This window comes from Cinclus cinclus, chromosome 5 (genome assembly GCF_963662255.1).
Source record: "Cinclus cinclus chromosome 5, bCinCin1.1, whole genome shotgun sequence".
NCBI lineage: Eukaryota > Metazoa > Chordata > Aves > Passeriformes > Cinclidae > Cinclus > Cinclus cinclus.
Genome location: NC_085050.1, coordinates 46,890,689 through 46,906,727, shown reverse-complemented (window position 1 = coordinate 46,906,727; position 16,039 = coordinate 46,890,689). Strand labels below are relative to the sequence as shown.

The window sequence follows — 16,039 nt, the reverse complement described above, 5'->3', positions numbered from 1 at the left end:
ACGTAAAGTAACCAAAAAAAGTGTTCCATGCCAGATATGATACAGAAAATATGCAGGCTGGAGTGGTGCAGAAGAAGCAAAGGAGAGAAGGTAAACTGGAAAACTCTCACTCATTCAGAAGAAGATGCCAAGAGTAGGTAGCCAAAAATGAGGTTAGATGACTAATTTCTACAGAGTCTATCACTTTTCAAACAGACACCCAAATTCAGCCAAAAATTCTACGTTATGTCAGGATTTCCTGTTCTTCAAACAATGCTTTTTAAAAAGCACACCCTGCTTGTTTAAAAAGAAGAACTCCAAGGAGGTGTTCTTCAAATTTATTTTTTTTTAACAGACCAGTTTCTTCCATCATGTCAGCTGCAAGAACATGCACTTAAGGTATAAACAGCAGTGCTATACAATGTATTCCAAAAAACTATTAAAATACTCCTAGTCAGAATTTATGCCCTAAAGACATTGTTGCATTATTCCTGTGTATAACAACTTCCTTCAAAAGACTTTGAAATTAAAGCTGAAGACCTTAAAATATAAAACTGCTAGAAAGAAACAGGAATTTTGCCTAAGACACCAAGACATGCTTGCCCACTAGACATGAATTGCAAAATCACTGCAAACATGAAAGAACAGACTTTTTTGTCTAGACTCATGTCCTATCAGTTTTATAGAATCAAGTAAACCCCAAAGTAGCATCATACTAGACTACGTAGTAATCTGGTGACTGGTGATACTGCCTTTAATAGGAACTCTCACCCTGACAAAGCAGTATCTGGCTTAAGTACAACATACATGGATAAACGTAACCAAGCACAACAGCATCACGCCTGCTTGTTTACAATAAATTATAAAAAAAAGTTCCAAAATTCCTCCAGAGTTATTCGCAGGTAGATAGGAGAAGAGCTGTGTGTACTGCTACAAGCCTGCTCACTGCTTTCAAGGAACCCTAAAACTACTCCAGACAGCAGAAGAGCATTGGGATTTGATCTGTAAGTACTACATGCTGAACATTTACATACACATGATGTCTTGTCCTGCTAAATCCTAAAACCTGTCACAACCAATCTCTAAACACAGAAGTGTGCTGATGCACCCTTTCCTGCTCTAATACAGATAATAATAAGGGTTCTAAAACTGAAAAATATAAATCTTAGCCAAAGCAAAAGATCCATTTTCAATTCAGTCTCTTACTGTCAAAGTTACTTCCATTTAATTTGGATTTTCAGTCAGCAGTTCCCAAAATCAGGCTGACTGCAGCATGAACCAGACCAAAGTAATTACTTCCTTTAAGTCGTACACTAGATTCCAGTTACTGGAATTAAACTTAGTTTTCTATTCAACACTGTCATAGCAGACTGTTACTGGAACCTACTGTATCAATGGATCTCTTCCCACATACTGCTGCATAATCAACTCTATTCAATTTCTAATAATATTTTATATTCTCCATGTTTTACCTTGCAAATAGAGATGAAATCACATTGCTTGCAAAAAGAAGAAACAGACTAAAAAAATACATTCTGGTGTTTCCTCCAATTTTCTTTCATTTAATTTCTGGTGCTTATTTTTAAGCAACGACTTAAATATTGCAATAGAGCTGATGCAAGATTTCATTCTGCAAGTTTTGTAGCTTTCTCTGAAGGAATTCTATGTAATAAAACTTCCAGAAAAAAAAAAAAGACATTATCTGGAAGTCTGATAATTGTGTCTTGTCATCTGGATAACACACAGAACATATAATTCATAATCTTAACTGAAGTGCCTAAAAGTCAGGCATTCCTTGAAGAAATGTTGAGCAGGTTATTTTATTCAAGTTAGTAGAAATTAAAAGAGTGTAAGTTCAAGAAACTGTTCTGAGTGTAAAAAAATAAAAATAGAAGTTCCCATTTAGAAACAAATAACTACTAACTACAGAAAAAAAACACAAAAGTTGAGGACATCCTGACTGAAAAGCTCTTTATAAGCTCTCAAAAATTTTAAACAGTTGAAGTGTTCAGTTTTTATTTGGAACTGTTTTGGTTCCAGGCTACAAAACATAGACTGAAGATAGATCACCACTGAATAACGGTGTCCTGTAAATTGTACTGAAAGGCTCCAATGGACTGAGTTGTTTCTCCACACTGCGTGGAATGAAAGGTTTACCACCTTCCTAACCACTACTACAGCATATAGAGAGCTAAAAAAACCAGAGACTTTATCTAGTAAAGCTAGTTTTCTTGACAACAACCAAGAAAGACAAACCCACATATTCAGATTTTAAATACTGTAATTTAACAAACAAGGAGACTTCATCCAATCTCTCCAGGATAGTTTTTCTGATATAAGTTCACAAGACTTGTATTACAGACCAAGAAAAAGTTAAGTTACTATCACTGTACCTACCTGCTAGATTAAAAATAGTTCGCTTTTAAAACAAGCAATATTTTTCATCCCAAGTTCAGCTCATGAATAGTTACAGCTTCACAAAACATAATCAAGTAAAACTGCAACCTAAAAAGTGATGGACACTTACCAATACACACATCTATTTTCCCCTTGATAGCAGCCTCATGCAAAGGAGTGTAGTTCCAGTTGTCTCTAGCATTTGGGTCTGCCCCCTGACACAGCAGCAGACTGACCACTTCTGCATGACCAAAGGAGCAGGCATTATGCAGGGGTATCAGTCCTCCATCATCACGAGCATGAACACTGGCTCCCGTCTGCAGCAAGTGCTCTACAACATCCTTCCTTCCAAAGCCTGCAAGAGAACATATTTCTGTTAATTTGTCTGGCAAAACAACATGATTTAGTACCTAAAACTGTTCACTCTTGGTTCAATGTACTTTATTCATTTCCCTCATCTACTTCTTGGTTCTTTTCACCATAAAGTCAGACTCTGTTCACCTGCTCAAACAACATCTGGCCAATTCACTTACAGTCATGACAGAGCTGAACTGCGTTGTAACACAGCCTGCCTGGCTACCCCTCTATCTCATTAAGACATTCTACAAAGGCTGAGTATGCTCAATGATCAGAGAAGGATGCAAGGAAAGTACCAAGCATCAGCTGTACCCTCTGTTATGTATGCCCATTAGGGTTTCCATTTTAAACCTCCCTTCAGTTAGTCGAAAGTTTTCTTATGGTAATAGTTTAACAGACAACCTAACTACTAACATTCACAAAAGACACATAATTATTTGCCAAATTTTCATGAAGTTTGGTAAAAAACTAACTGACTTCCCTGTAAAACTGGAAGAATGCTTTCCCTAGTGAGTATAATATAGCAAGTAGTCAGTGTGATGAGTTTAAGTACAGCTGAACTGTTTCACCCACCCCCCAATAAATTTATCACAAGATAGCAAGAACTTCTCCAAATGCCCATTACAACTTCTGCAAAGTTGCTATGTACACAGTTTGACTTACGACATGGAAGACTTTTGATTCTCATTACGTGTTTTTCCTCCTCCTTCCCACCTCCTTGATTTAAGAACAAGACTCCAAAAGGTGTTAAATTTTACAGAAGCGTATAATCACAGGACAAGGACACCTGTAGGTATCACTGGGACCCTAAACAAAGCTGGAAAGATGCTCTTATTAAATATAATCCCACTTGTTAGAGCACTAAATACAGTTTATATGGGAATACAAGCCCTTGACATGGAGGAGCACTCTTAGACTCATGACCTTTTCAGAATGGTTTTATGCTATAAGCAAAGGGTGAAAGAAGTCCAAGCTAAGTCATTGTGTGTCACCACTTTACTACAGCACACACTGGAATCACTTTTTCCCTAAAACTTCCCCAAATATCTGTCCCACTTCACTAGACAAAAAAAAAACAATTAAACTGAGTGAGTTAACCAAGTAAACTGAAAAGCCTCCAAGCTGGGAAAAAGTGCACCTGGCTCAGTACTACTGAAGGTCTAAGATTTTGCATTTATATCCTCTTATAAATTCCTTCAAAAAATTTTCAATGGGAAAGAGACATATTGTACAAAGAAGATATCAGACAATAATAATTAGAAGATAAGTCAAGAAAACAAGTTACTAGTCATGAAGAAAGCAAGCTGAACTTTCTACTAAGTAATACACTTGTGACACTAAGAGTTCACGTACCACAATGTACCACAAATGCTACCAAAAACATGAAAGAAAATAATTCAAAGTCACGGCCAGTAGTTTATCCATTAATCTTTTTTAGATAAAAAAAATGTGCATTTTGCAGCCTCTGAGGCTGTAAGTCTGTCAGGATGTTTCCTAACTGAATACACAATTTGCATTCCTCATTGTATCCATATGAATCCAGCTGAAAATTATTAACCCCATTTTAAGTTGCACAAGGCAGAATTAAGCAGTGACTTGGCTTTACAAACACCTGAGGTCAGACATCCCTTCTATGACAAGGACATAGGGAAACCTGCGTTGAGTCAGAGTAGTTTAAGATGATGTCTCAAGCAAAGCTTTCCAGAGCAATGTAATCTAATTTGCTCTTACACTGCAGCACAGGTGGAGTGGTCGATTCAGGTGTCTCTGCAAAGAGTGGAAATGTGTCGGCTCTCCCTCAAGGAACACTCAGTGGCTACTTAGATCAGCTCTGCCTCTGCAGTTGCTTATCTTACTCAGATATGTCAAAGCAGCTTGTATTTTTATGATTAACAGCTTGCTAACTGACAAACCAGCTTGATCAGCTCTCTTAAACTCTGACCAATGACTGCTTCCCAACCCAAAGGAGATCCCTTTGCCATCAGGATTAAAGGTGTCTAGCCCAGAAATTTCTAGAGAACAGTTATTTATGCTAGCCTTCACAAAGTGATTAGATTTCCAACAGCTATTACTAGTGATATCAAAGGTATGCATAGAACAAAACTGCTTTCCCCCAACAGCCATTACTGCACACAAGCAGAAAGAAAACAAGCTGCATCATTGATGCTTTAGCAAGTCACCTTAAATCAGGTTTCTCCAAGCCTGAGCTTTGGCGAGACCAAGAACACTCCACTCTGTGATCCCAGCTCCGTAACTTCCTGGAAGCTTCTACCTCTTCTTGCTACAGAAGTGGGCATTAAGCCACAGTTCAGCAAGTATTATTAGTACTCTCTATATCCCTAGGTAAAACCCTAGGAAAGAGAACACCTGAAAAGCTAAAAGAATGTGTTGCACAAGTATGCGAGAGGCTAGCTTCGTGATCAAAATAAGTTTAACTTCCCATTAAATGGGTAGGGAACTTGACAAGCTTATGACTGTGGCTTTATTATGAAGAAATTATTTTATTATGAAGAAATTGAGTAGGACTCAGCTTATTTCTACTAGGTCCATCCACCTAGTCACTTCTGAAAGAGGTGCTATTATTAATGATTTACCAGCAAGGATGAGGTCTATAAACATATGAACCAAGCTATCAGCAGAAAATACATATATATACTTTTGAAAGTTGTTTCAGAAGGGAAAAAGCAAGTCTGTTACCAAGCTGACTCCAGGAAAAAAGCTGTGATTTCAGACAAGCATTCACAGGAGACCTCTTCACCCAGGTATATTAATGGTAGAAAAGTCACAGAAAATTAACCTTGGTATGTGAGTGCTCTGCATGGAGCACGACACACACAGAGCCTGCTTCAAACATAATGGACCAATACAGGCACTTCAACTCACAAACCACACAGTGATGCACAGGATATATTGAGTAAAGTCACACTATACCCCAGACAAATTATACCTAAAACATGATTATCTCATGACACAGACTAAAATCATCCAACTATATAAAAAAGGCAATAGCGTTCCCAATAGGAAAAAAATCTACTTCTCACATACACACAAAATAACCATATCATTTAGTTATGCTGGCAAAAAAGGTATTTTATCAACTTTGAATCAATACCATCAAACTCAGAATTGTTGGGCCAGTTTACAAGAACAGAAAACACTGTCATGACAAGAATTTTCAGCAACTGAAGGGCATGTAGTACAGTAAAGGTGTTCTTATTTTGGTAAAATAAACAACAACAGTTAAGATCTTTCTCAAGGAAAAGAGGTAGCACATCTTTAAATAAAAGGAATGCAGTAGAAAGATGAGTGAAAATAGATTGTCTCATTCAACCTGGTTTGAAGAAGCAAATTATTAAGCAGAACAAAAATATTCCAATGAAGAGGGTGCAAAGTACAAGAGAAAAGTTACTACTAACACAAGTTAATAGTCCAATTATTTAATTAACTCCTCAGCACAGGATGATCCTCTAATAACATTTAAAAATTGAGTTTTGTTCAAACAGTTGCAGAGCTACAAACTGCAGGATGAGTACTCAGGGAAGTATCATATGAAGAGGGTAAATGTGTAACTCTTCCCTAGGTATCTGCTTCTGGCCACCACTATGGATAAAAAGCCAAACACACCTTTGTCCATGCTTAGCACAGTTGTTTCTTAAATTTTTTTAGCAAGCTAAAAAAAAACTTTATTGAAGTAAACTGAATGTAAAAGCTATGCATACATTAATACCTCCACTTAGTTTATTTTTTTGTACGTTTTAAAGTCACTCAATCACTTTCAATTCTTTAGAACCTTCTTTTTGGGTGCTACTGGACAATATCCAAAGCCTGAGCTGGTATCAGAGACCCAAATATCCTGCAACCCCCACAGCAGTTGAGACAGTACTGAGTTTTCATCTTTCCAAGCAAGGAAGTTGAAAGAAAAATTATGCTTTGCTCAACCTCTTCCTGTTTGCAAGAGAGGCCTCTGTAATTGCAATATTGCCTCAGTATTAATTTCTCCCTTATTAACAGCTGACCAAAGCAAGTCAGATTTATTCAGCACACTACTTGAGAGTTCAACACAGAGCTGAAGAACCAATTCCCCTTTATTCAGTTCAACTGGCAGTTCAGGCATTCCAAACAGAGAAAATGTGGATAAAACTGTTGCTGCAGCCATGCACAATTTGATGCAGCCATGCACAATTTATCTGTAAGTGAATAATGGACAGGTGACTCCAACTTCTAGAAACAGATTCAGACCCATACCCAGCTTTTAAAATAATTCATAACAGATTTCAGCTCTTGTTTTACCTCCAGCTTACACATATGCCAAGGATTCTGAGAGCTCTCAGAAGTCCCTCTTTTTATAGTCCTGCCATGAGAAAGGATTTAAACGTGATTTTCAAATTAGAAACCTTACAAAGTTCAAGGAAACCCAAACTTAGTACTTTTTTAAAGGAACTATAACTGGGGAAGTTATCCTTCCCTATTACAGTAAAAGAATTTAACTACCTGGTACTGCTGCCAAGATAGATATCTGAAAAAACAGACTGAGTTGGGGAAGAGTATCCTGTGGAAGGGGGAAGGGAAAAAAAAAATAAAATCCAGTCCCAAAAATGGGAAATTAAGAAGAAATTAGAAGAAAAATTCCTTTTTCACAAATCCCAACATCAGAAGTGAAACGCTATTCATCTAAAAGTTTAGCTTCAAGAAGTTTGAGAAAAACAGTTTAAAATATGACATCCTGCACTCAGATCCACCCATTCCCCTACTGAAGGCCACAAAATTCACACCTAGGTATAGCTCATACACATGGGCTATTATCCAAAACACAGATTCCTATACACAGCAGATTGCTATGCTCTTAAGCAAACAAGTTTTATTTTACCTTTGGCCCACAAAGGAGATCAAATCAACACACTGCATCATTGGCAAACACACGCTGTTTAAGATCAGCTGCATTCAAGCAATATGCTTGTTTATAGGCCTTTCCAAAACACAGGATCTCAAGATCTTTGTAATATGAAATCTGCCTAATGCTCTTGCATATCTCATCCACTGGCACCAGACATGCAGCAATTTGAGAAAAAATAGGTATGGTATCTAAGGAAGTCTTTAAATCTAGAAAAAGAGATATAGGAATTTGCTAGGTACAAGAAGTTCATCTGCTATTTTGCTCATGCTACAACAAATCACCTTTCATTGCTATTACAGTAACATCTTAATGACATCATCAACTTTCAAAACCTTACCCCCTCAAGTAAGTTTTGTCCATTTCTTCATCCAATTCCACTTCTTCTCCAAACCAGCTCCAGCAATACAGCTTGTACAGTCACTGAAGTTACAACCTGAGACCTGAGTTTTATGGGCAGCAAGACCTAACTTTAAGTCTGAATCTAAAATTACCAGAGCAGACTCAAGCATTCCAAAACATTAAGAACTTCATAAGCACATATGCAGTTGGTACCAGCATTGTTTTCCACGGTTCATAAAAATTAAGTCCATCTCCATATCCCAGAAGTTTGCTGCATTTTGCACTCCACTTGTGTAAGTCCCTTTTCAGGAGGAGAGCTTAGGGATCAGAGAAAAAGAAAAGGAAAAAACTCAGATCCAAAAGTTCCCTTAGGGGCATTGTTCCAAGGAGCAAATGCCTCTTGTACTTTGAAAATGAAAATAAACCCATATAATCTCGGGGTGTGTTGTCTGATAAATTGTATAGCACTATTCAGAGTGCCAGACAACATTGCACTGTAAAATGTTCATCTTGCTACTGATTTCAACAGTGATTTAGAGCCATTTGCCAGCATTTAAACACTGACCACTCAATACAGACCTGTTTATTATCTTAATTTACACGTACCAGTGCACCACAATGCTCAAACAAGATCTGTGCGCTTCACTATGTAAGCAGAAGTTCTGTAACACTGTGGCACATCTCAGAGAGCTCTCAGAATGACCACAGACCTAACAATTGTACAAGCCCGGAGTTAAGAGTAATGATTTAAAAGACCTTTTTACTTCTATCATTAATTTGTGTGCCTTGTGCCCCCAGTGAAGATTTCACCCTGTAAGATATTCTTTTTATGAACTACAGTAATCTGTTACAGCTCTCCTTGATGAAAGGTAGTATTTGCTTCCACTTAGTTTACACTGTTGGACCTTACTGCTAAATTGCTTTTATAACATTAGTTCTGATCACAATGACATCTCTTCTCTGCACAAAGAGGTGTATTCTTTTCTGGAAACATCTGTAACTTCAACTGTTCCACTTGACCCCTTCTCCCCACCCTGCTCAAACCACAAGAGATGCAGACATCAACCAGCAACCATGCCGAAATGAAAGTTACAAAGTACAAGGCATCAAAACTGATTCCCATGTGCATCACAAGAGTCCCTGAGCTGTTAAAACACACGTGAAACCCTTACTTCAAGTCAACTCTGTCCTGAATTTCAGTTTCTTGCTTCTTAAGTCCACTGCATAAGTTTGCAACAACCCATGGACATCAAACACAGAGACCACTGTCCATACTTTTAGATCTTATAGTCTGTTTATACTTCCAGGATCTCTTCTCCCACTCGTCTCACTCAGAGGAAAGGGATTTAACAGCCATCTCCCAACAGCCTGTACGGAAACGCCGCTGGAGAAAAGAGTGCGTTCACACTCTTCCTCCCAACTTATGCTTGCCCACTCCCGAATCACCGAGGCGCTGGAGGCCCCCTGCCCGAAGCTATTCCAGGGGAACCCTCCCTGCTCGCTGCCACTGCACTGGCCGGGCACGAGAGGCCCCAGTACCCACCAGCGGCGAAGTGGAGCGGCGTGGACTTGCGCCCCGCCATGTCCTTGGCGTTCACGTTGCCCGTGTCCACCAGGCGCTTCACGCGCGTCACGTCCCCATTCCTGCAGGCCTCCAGCAGCTCGCGGAACGCCCCGCTCGCTGCGCCCGGGCCGGCCGCTTCGGGGCTCTCCGTCGCCGGGCTCGACGCTGCCGACGACGACGCGGACGAGGAGGACGAGGATGAACCGCTGGAGCTGCTGCCCGAGCCCGGCGGCGGGGCAGGCGCAGCAGCGCCCGAACCCTCCGCACACTCCGTGGCCGGGGGCCGGTCCGTGTCCGGGGCCACCTCGCCCTCGGCGCCGGCGAGGTTATGGCGCTGCTCGGCCGGTGCCAGGCTAGGGCTGCGCGGCGGAGAAGCGGTGGCGGGCGGCGGGGAGGCCGGGCCGGGAGGTGGGTGGTGGTGGTGGTGATGATGATGATGGTGCTGGGAGCGACGCGGCGGCACCGCCGCCATTTTCACCCGCTCCGCCCCTCCCGGCCCAGTCACTGCGGCAACGGCGCCGCCCCGCCCGCGCTTCCGCCCGTCACGGACGTGACGCCCGCGCGGGGCCCGCGGGGCGCGGCCGCACTGGCACCGGCACCGCCCCTGGCGGGGCGTGACTGCCCCCTGCCGGCCGCGACGGGCGGGGCGGGATAGGTGGGGGGGCGGAGCCACAGGTGGGGCCAAGCACGAGCCCGGGTGGGGCCAGCTCAGCTCGGGAACTGCGTCCCCTCCGCGGCTGCCAGGGCCGGGAGAGGGGCGGGGCGGCAACTCCTCAGGCGTGACCTGGAAGGGAAGCGCGAGGAGCGGCGTTCCCGTGCGGAGCCCGCTATAGGAGTAAGGGAGCCTTCTTCCGCCTCCACGGCACAATCCGACTACGACAGTAGAATCTGGGCTGGCACTTCTTCACAGCTGCGGTTCGTGTCAGAACTCAGAAGGACCTTGCATGCATCCCAGTGTCGGATCCAAGCTTTGCGAGATATTTAAGAGGCATCGGTATGAACGTGTTCAGCTCACCGCCGGCTTTCCAGAGTTTATGTTTCACCATCCTAGTGCTTTTATGGCATCAATGACAAATCACATTCTTTTACTCCTCATGCCAGAGGTGGGTGGGCAGCGCTTGGCCTGATGCTCACCTCTCTTTCCCTGGAGGCGATCCAGCCGGCAGCGTGGCTTCACAGAATCACCGAATCCTACCATGTTATGGGCTTGGAACGGACCTTAAAGATCGTCTAGTCCCGACATCCCCTGTCATAGGCAGGGAGCACCTTCCTCTAGAACAGGCCGTTCAAGGCTTTATCCAACCTGGCTTTGAACACTGCTTCATTCTGCTACAGGTCCTTTCCTAAAGGCAGGAAATGATAGAGTGAGACCAGGAGAAAAAGCTGATGGAGAAACTTAAGTGAAGCCTAGTAGTTATTTAAAAGTTTATTAGCTAAGTGGAAAGACCACTTCTTCACTCATTCCAGGAAGGAAAGTAGTGCTGGCTTAGAGCCCACTGGCCAGAGCAAGGCAGTCATTAAAAAGCTGCATTAAGCAAATGGCAGAGAAGCCAAGTGGGGAAAGCTCCATCTGCTCAGAAACAACAGTTTGAGTTGAGAGGTGGAATATGAAGCTAGGGGCAGCCAGGGAGAAGGTGGCTACCAGTGCTAAAGGGTAAGAAAGAGAAATCTATGGATATCAGTGAGCAAAACATGGCCTTGAGGTATTCTGTAGAATGAGCCCATCTGAACAACATGGGCGTAAGCAGAAGCATTTAAATAAGGATTTTTGGTTTGGATTTAGAAAGCAGAAGAAAGCTGATATCACAGTTCTCCTGGCTTTCTGATATCTAGGGAGGCTAAAAGTACCAATTATGGTTTAAGTTAGGAAGCTCCATTAGCTGTTAGTAAGAGATCACTTACCTTAATTTTAATCTGTGAGAAAAGGGAGATTCCATTGACAGGAATAATATCAAGAGCAACAATTTCTGGAAAATTATCAGTACACATGGTGGGACAGCAGTGACAGAGAACAGGGAGAGTGATGAGGAATTCCTGTTAAAAGGAGTGAATACAGCTAAGGCCAGCCAGCCTCAGCAAATACATCTGTCTTAGCTGCTTGCTAGCAAAAGGGCTTTAGGAAGTGTTTGCATAGCACCATGTAATGTGCGGAAGAAGCACCGACCAGGTCCAGTGCTGGGAGCACAGAAAATCAGAAAATAGGAATTCTGAAAAAAATTAGAATCTGGTCTAGTGTACTAAGTACTTTCCTGCTGGTGATGAGAAGGGAGGCATGAAATCAGTCCCCATGACTAGTGGAGAAGTAATTGAAGATCCATTTAAATGTGCCCAGCTCAGTTCTTGTTCATGACATGACTTAGAAGGCATGGGCCTTGACCAGCCACTGAGAGAACTCAGCAAGACCTCCCTGGCACCTGGATCTGGACAGCTGCTGCTTCACAGCTGCCTTTCATCTCAAAATTCCAAAAGGACTTTCTTTGCAAGCTTATTGCAACATCCCCCTTTGTCAGAACCAAGCTTTTTAAGATATTAATGGCCAGAGCATCAGTATGCACTTGTTCAGCTCACCACTGGCTTCCTACAATTTATATGTCACCCTCCAATTGCTTTTGTGGCATCAGTGGCAAAAAAAAAAATCATATTCCTTTGCTCTCTGTATTTCCCACAAACCAAGGCTATAGATAGCATCATTTTTATGAAATGTTTTGGTATGCAAACATTTGTTCTACTACTTGAAAGAATTTTAAAAATACAAGTGTCCTGGTTTGAAAAGACAGGTATGTGCTAGGGAAGATCAGGGCCTTCCTTTGAAATGGAGCAATGGAGCTAATAAACCTCTCCCTCTAAATTAGTATAATTTTGGTCGTGGACACCTTTCCCCTCTGGAGCAGTTACCGTCCCAGTTGGCAGTGAATGCCAGCCAGCTCCCGGTGGACAGGGACAGATGTGGCTATCCCGCGTGGCTACAGAAGTGCTGGGGGTGATGGCAGCTGTGTCCCGGATGGGAAGGGCGGAGGAGAGACGCTGTTCACAGATTCTTGGGGCAGTGTCAGTCTTAGTGCTTCAACAGGATGCTTGGAGGCTGAAGCAGGAGAGCATCCAAGCACGGGTGTGGGGTCCAACACCAGAAAAGGCAGCCCCTGGCGTTGGGATGGCAGGGCAAGGTTTTCCAGCGGCTGTTTCCTCCTCTGAGAGCCAAAATGAGCAAGAGCGTGAGCAACTGCCCACAACTCTCCTTTACCTGCTTCTGATCTCAGGTGTTCCCCCTCTTCCCTCCTCCACCCTCCTCCTGCCCCCTCCCACCCCCTATCACTAGCAATCTGCAAGAGAAACTATAAAAAAGAACAGGGAGCCTCCCCCTATCACTAGCCATCTTAGCGTATCAGTGCGAAAAAATTCCAGACAGAGAGGAGAGGGGAAAAAAAAAACAGAAAAACCTAACCTGCAACAGCACATAATGTTATAAATAAGAAAATGTTCGAGGGTGGAGTTAAAGTTTGTTGAGAATTGTAATACGTTAATTGATTGTGCTGTTATTTATAAGTTATGTAAAGAGTTAATTAATAGTTGAAGTTACAAATTGTTATTCAATTGTTGTGGGTAATTGGGGGGAGGGAGGTCATGATTGACAAGTTGTGGGTGTTGACAAGTTGTGGGTGTTGCCGGGTAGGTGTTTGATGGACAGAGAGGAAAGAACTTTCTAGATTAATTATGTCATAACGTGACGACAACAGACTTCATTATGATTCGACCATGTGCTGACCAGAGGGGACGACGGATTCGAAAATGATTGGTCTAGAATGAACCATGGTATTAACCAATCAGTAGGCGAGGAAGGAACCAATCACAGAGGGGATTGAAAAACTCACCAATCCGGACTGATCGAGGACTATAAGAACCCCTGGCTGCTCTGCACCGGGGTTCTTTGAGGGAACTTGGGTGTCCTGACAAGTACCCTGTGCTGCGGGCACAGTTTTTGTAGTGGTTTAACCTGTCTGGCGTACTGAGTGGGATCTAAGCTTATCTTGGGCTCCTGCCTTTGGTGCTTTCATAAATAAATAGCCAAGCTGTGTCTTTTGAGATTCTTTTCAGTCGTTTATAACAAGCAATATTTTTTCAAATTGGGGAACCATGGTGGCCTTAAAATTTTATTGTTGAGTGTAGGATTGAGTAAGGAATGCTATACTCTGGGTCAACTTTCATGAGAAGGCCAGGGAGGTACTGGTGGATGAAAAACTGGACATAAGCCAGAAATGTGCACTCACAGCCTAGAAAGCCAGTTGTGTACTGGGCTGTATAAAATGAAGCATGGCCAGCAGGTCAAGGGAGATTCTCCCCCTCTAATCCTCTCCTGTGAGACCCCACCTGGAGTATGATATCCAGCTCTGGGGTCCTCTAGACCTGTTGAAGCAGGTCCAGACAAAGGCTACAAAGACGATCAGGAGGCTGAAGCACCTCTCCTATTAAGACAGACTGAGAGAGCTGGATTTTTCAGCTTGGAGATGAGAAGCCTCCAGGGAGGCCTGATTACATCCTTCCAGTATTTAAAGCGGGCTTATAAGGGGAGAAAGACTATTACACAGGCACGTAGTGACAGAACAAGGGGGAACAGTTTTAAACTAAAAGAGGAGAGATTTAGGTTAGATGTTTGGAAGAAATTCTTTACCATGAAGGTGGTGAGGCACTGGAACAGGTTGCCCAGGAGAATTACGGATTCCCCTCCTCCAGAACTGTTCAAGGCCAGGTGAGATGGGGCTTTGAGCCACCTGATCTAGTTGAAGATGTCCCTGCCCAAGGCAAAGGGGTTGGATTTGATCATCTTTAAAGGTTCCCTCCAATGCAAATCTTCCTGTGATTCTATGAAAGGAATTCCTGTGCCTAGGAAGAAACAAGCAAAGCAATTAGGATTCATGGTATGAGACCTAACTATTTGGAAGTGGGGCCTGGTCGTAGGTTACATAGGGGTTGATGTGAAGCTGTTCTGGGGATGCACCTCCTTTTCAGACTCCCATGTTTGGGTGGGGGTCCCTATCCTATTGCATTCCCAAATTTCCTCTTAGTCTTCCTGCCCCATGTATACAGTCCCACTGTTCCCCTGCAGAGGGCTGAGGCAAACAGCAGTGCTGTTCACCCCAGCCCTTTTCTTTCTCTTGCCCGGAGTATTTCCAGGATCTCTTCAAGAGCTGCTATCACCATTTGCAATATGGCCTGGTAAGCCTTGGGGTAGATTCATAGCACTGCTGTAGAAATGGTGGGTAAAATAGTGTGGAGAATGCAGTTCTGGGCAAAATCATGGGATTTCTACTTCAGGTTGAGGAGGAAAATGTGAAGGAACTTTGAAAGCAGACATCAACCCATTGCTTGTCCCCCAGACAACCACCGAGCCCTTGGAAACAGGACTTCTTGAACTGGTGTCAAAGCAGGGCCCTGGGGATTTTAAGTTGCACTGTGTGTCTGGTGGTGCAGAGGGCACGCAGTCTCCCAAGGCCCTGCCAGCCTCGCTTCCTGGTGCCAGAGCCTGTGAACTTTGCACTGGCCCACAGCACACCCTGCACCCTCTTGCCACAGCAGCTTGGTGCTTCTGTTGAGCTGATTTAATTTCATGTCCTGTCACAAGCAGCTGGTTACATTTGCACTTCTTATTCTGCAAGGGCCAGAGTCAGGCTCTAAAATACTGTTCATTACTCAGGGCCTTTTGCCTGACCCAGGAGGAAGGTGCTTTACATAGAAATCTTATTAATAATGCAGCTGCAGGCCTCAGTAAAGTGAAAGCACTTCAGATTTCAACTGAATAATTAAATTCCATCAAAAGGACATTGCAGGACTACTATTTAAAATTAATAACTGCAAATGCAATTCTGACATAGAATGGAACCCACTGAAATGGGATTGATTTTTCTTTTTTTAATAAAATGCTTTATAACTGTCCTGGCAATTTTTCAGCCATCTGGCTGTTAGTCCCAGCTGATCCTGAGCAGCAAGAGAGGGGTTTGGTATGGTTTCTGAATATTTTTAACCTCCAAAAATAAGGAAATTACTCCAAAACCAGCATCCAGCATGCTGATGCTCATGTTTAATGGCCCTCTAGTAAACTGATGAGTAAATTGAGAGGCAATCAGGAAGTCATGTTTGGAAAAGTATGTCTCCTCTGCCTAAGAAGATGGGAAGATAAGGGATCATCTAGGTCTGTACCAAAAGCCACATTTTCTGAGAAATGAAATCTTCCTTTTCCCCAGGAACTACCTCTCATTCCCTATTGGAAGTTTTAACTGTGATGAATGTATTGAAAAAGCCAAGAGAAACCATCCCTGGCTGACACCATCACAGATTTGCACACTCATGCAGGCATAATGGGGTAAAGGTTCATAGGAAAGCACCAGAGCTTTCCTCTTTGGACAACCTTCTAACAGCACAGGGGATGTTTTTGTGTCAGCATGCTGTTCATCATTTCATTGTTTCTTCTGCCTTAGCTTCATTCATCACCTATAGGAGCTTATCAAAGTTTGAAT

The 16,039-nt window shown here is 42.8% G+C and overlaps 1 protein-coding gene across 1 annotated transcript in view; it reads right to left on the bottom strand.

Moving 5' to 3' along the window:
* The window catches only part of TNKS (tankyrase), a 142,495-nt gene extending 132,478 nt beyond the window's left edge, over positions 1-10,017 (bottom strand). The window contains exons 1-2 of the mRNA XM_062492920.1: positions 9,510-10,017; positions 2,507-2,731 (exon numbers count right to left, since the gene is read on the bottom strand). Of these exons, the coding sequence (XP_062348904.1) occupies positions 2,507-2,731; positions 9,510-10,002 (718 nt within the window). The 5' untranslated portion in view covers positions 10,003-10,017. The remainder of the gene's footprint in view (positions 1-2,506; positions 2,732-9,509) is intronic.
* Positions 10,018-16,039: the final 6,022 nt, after the last annotated feature.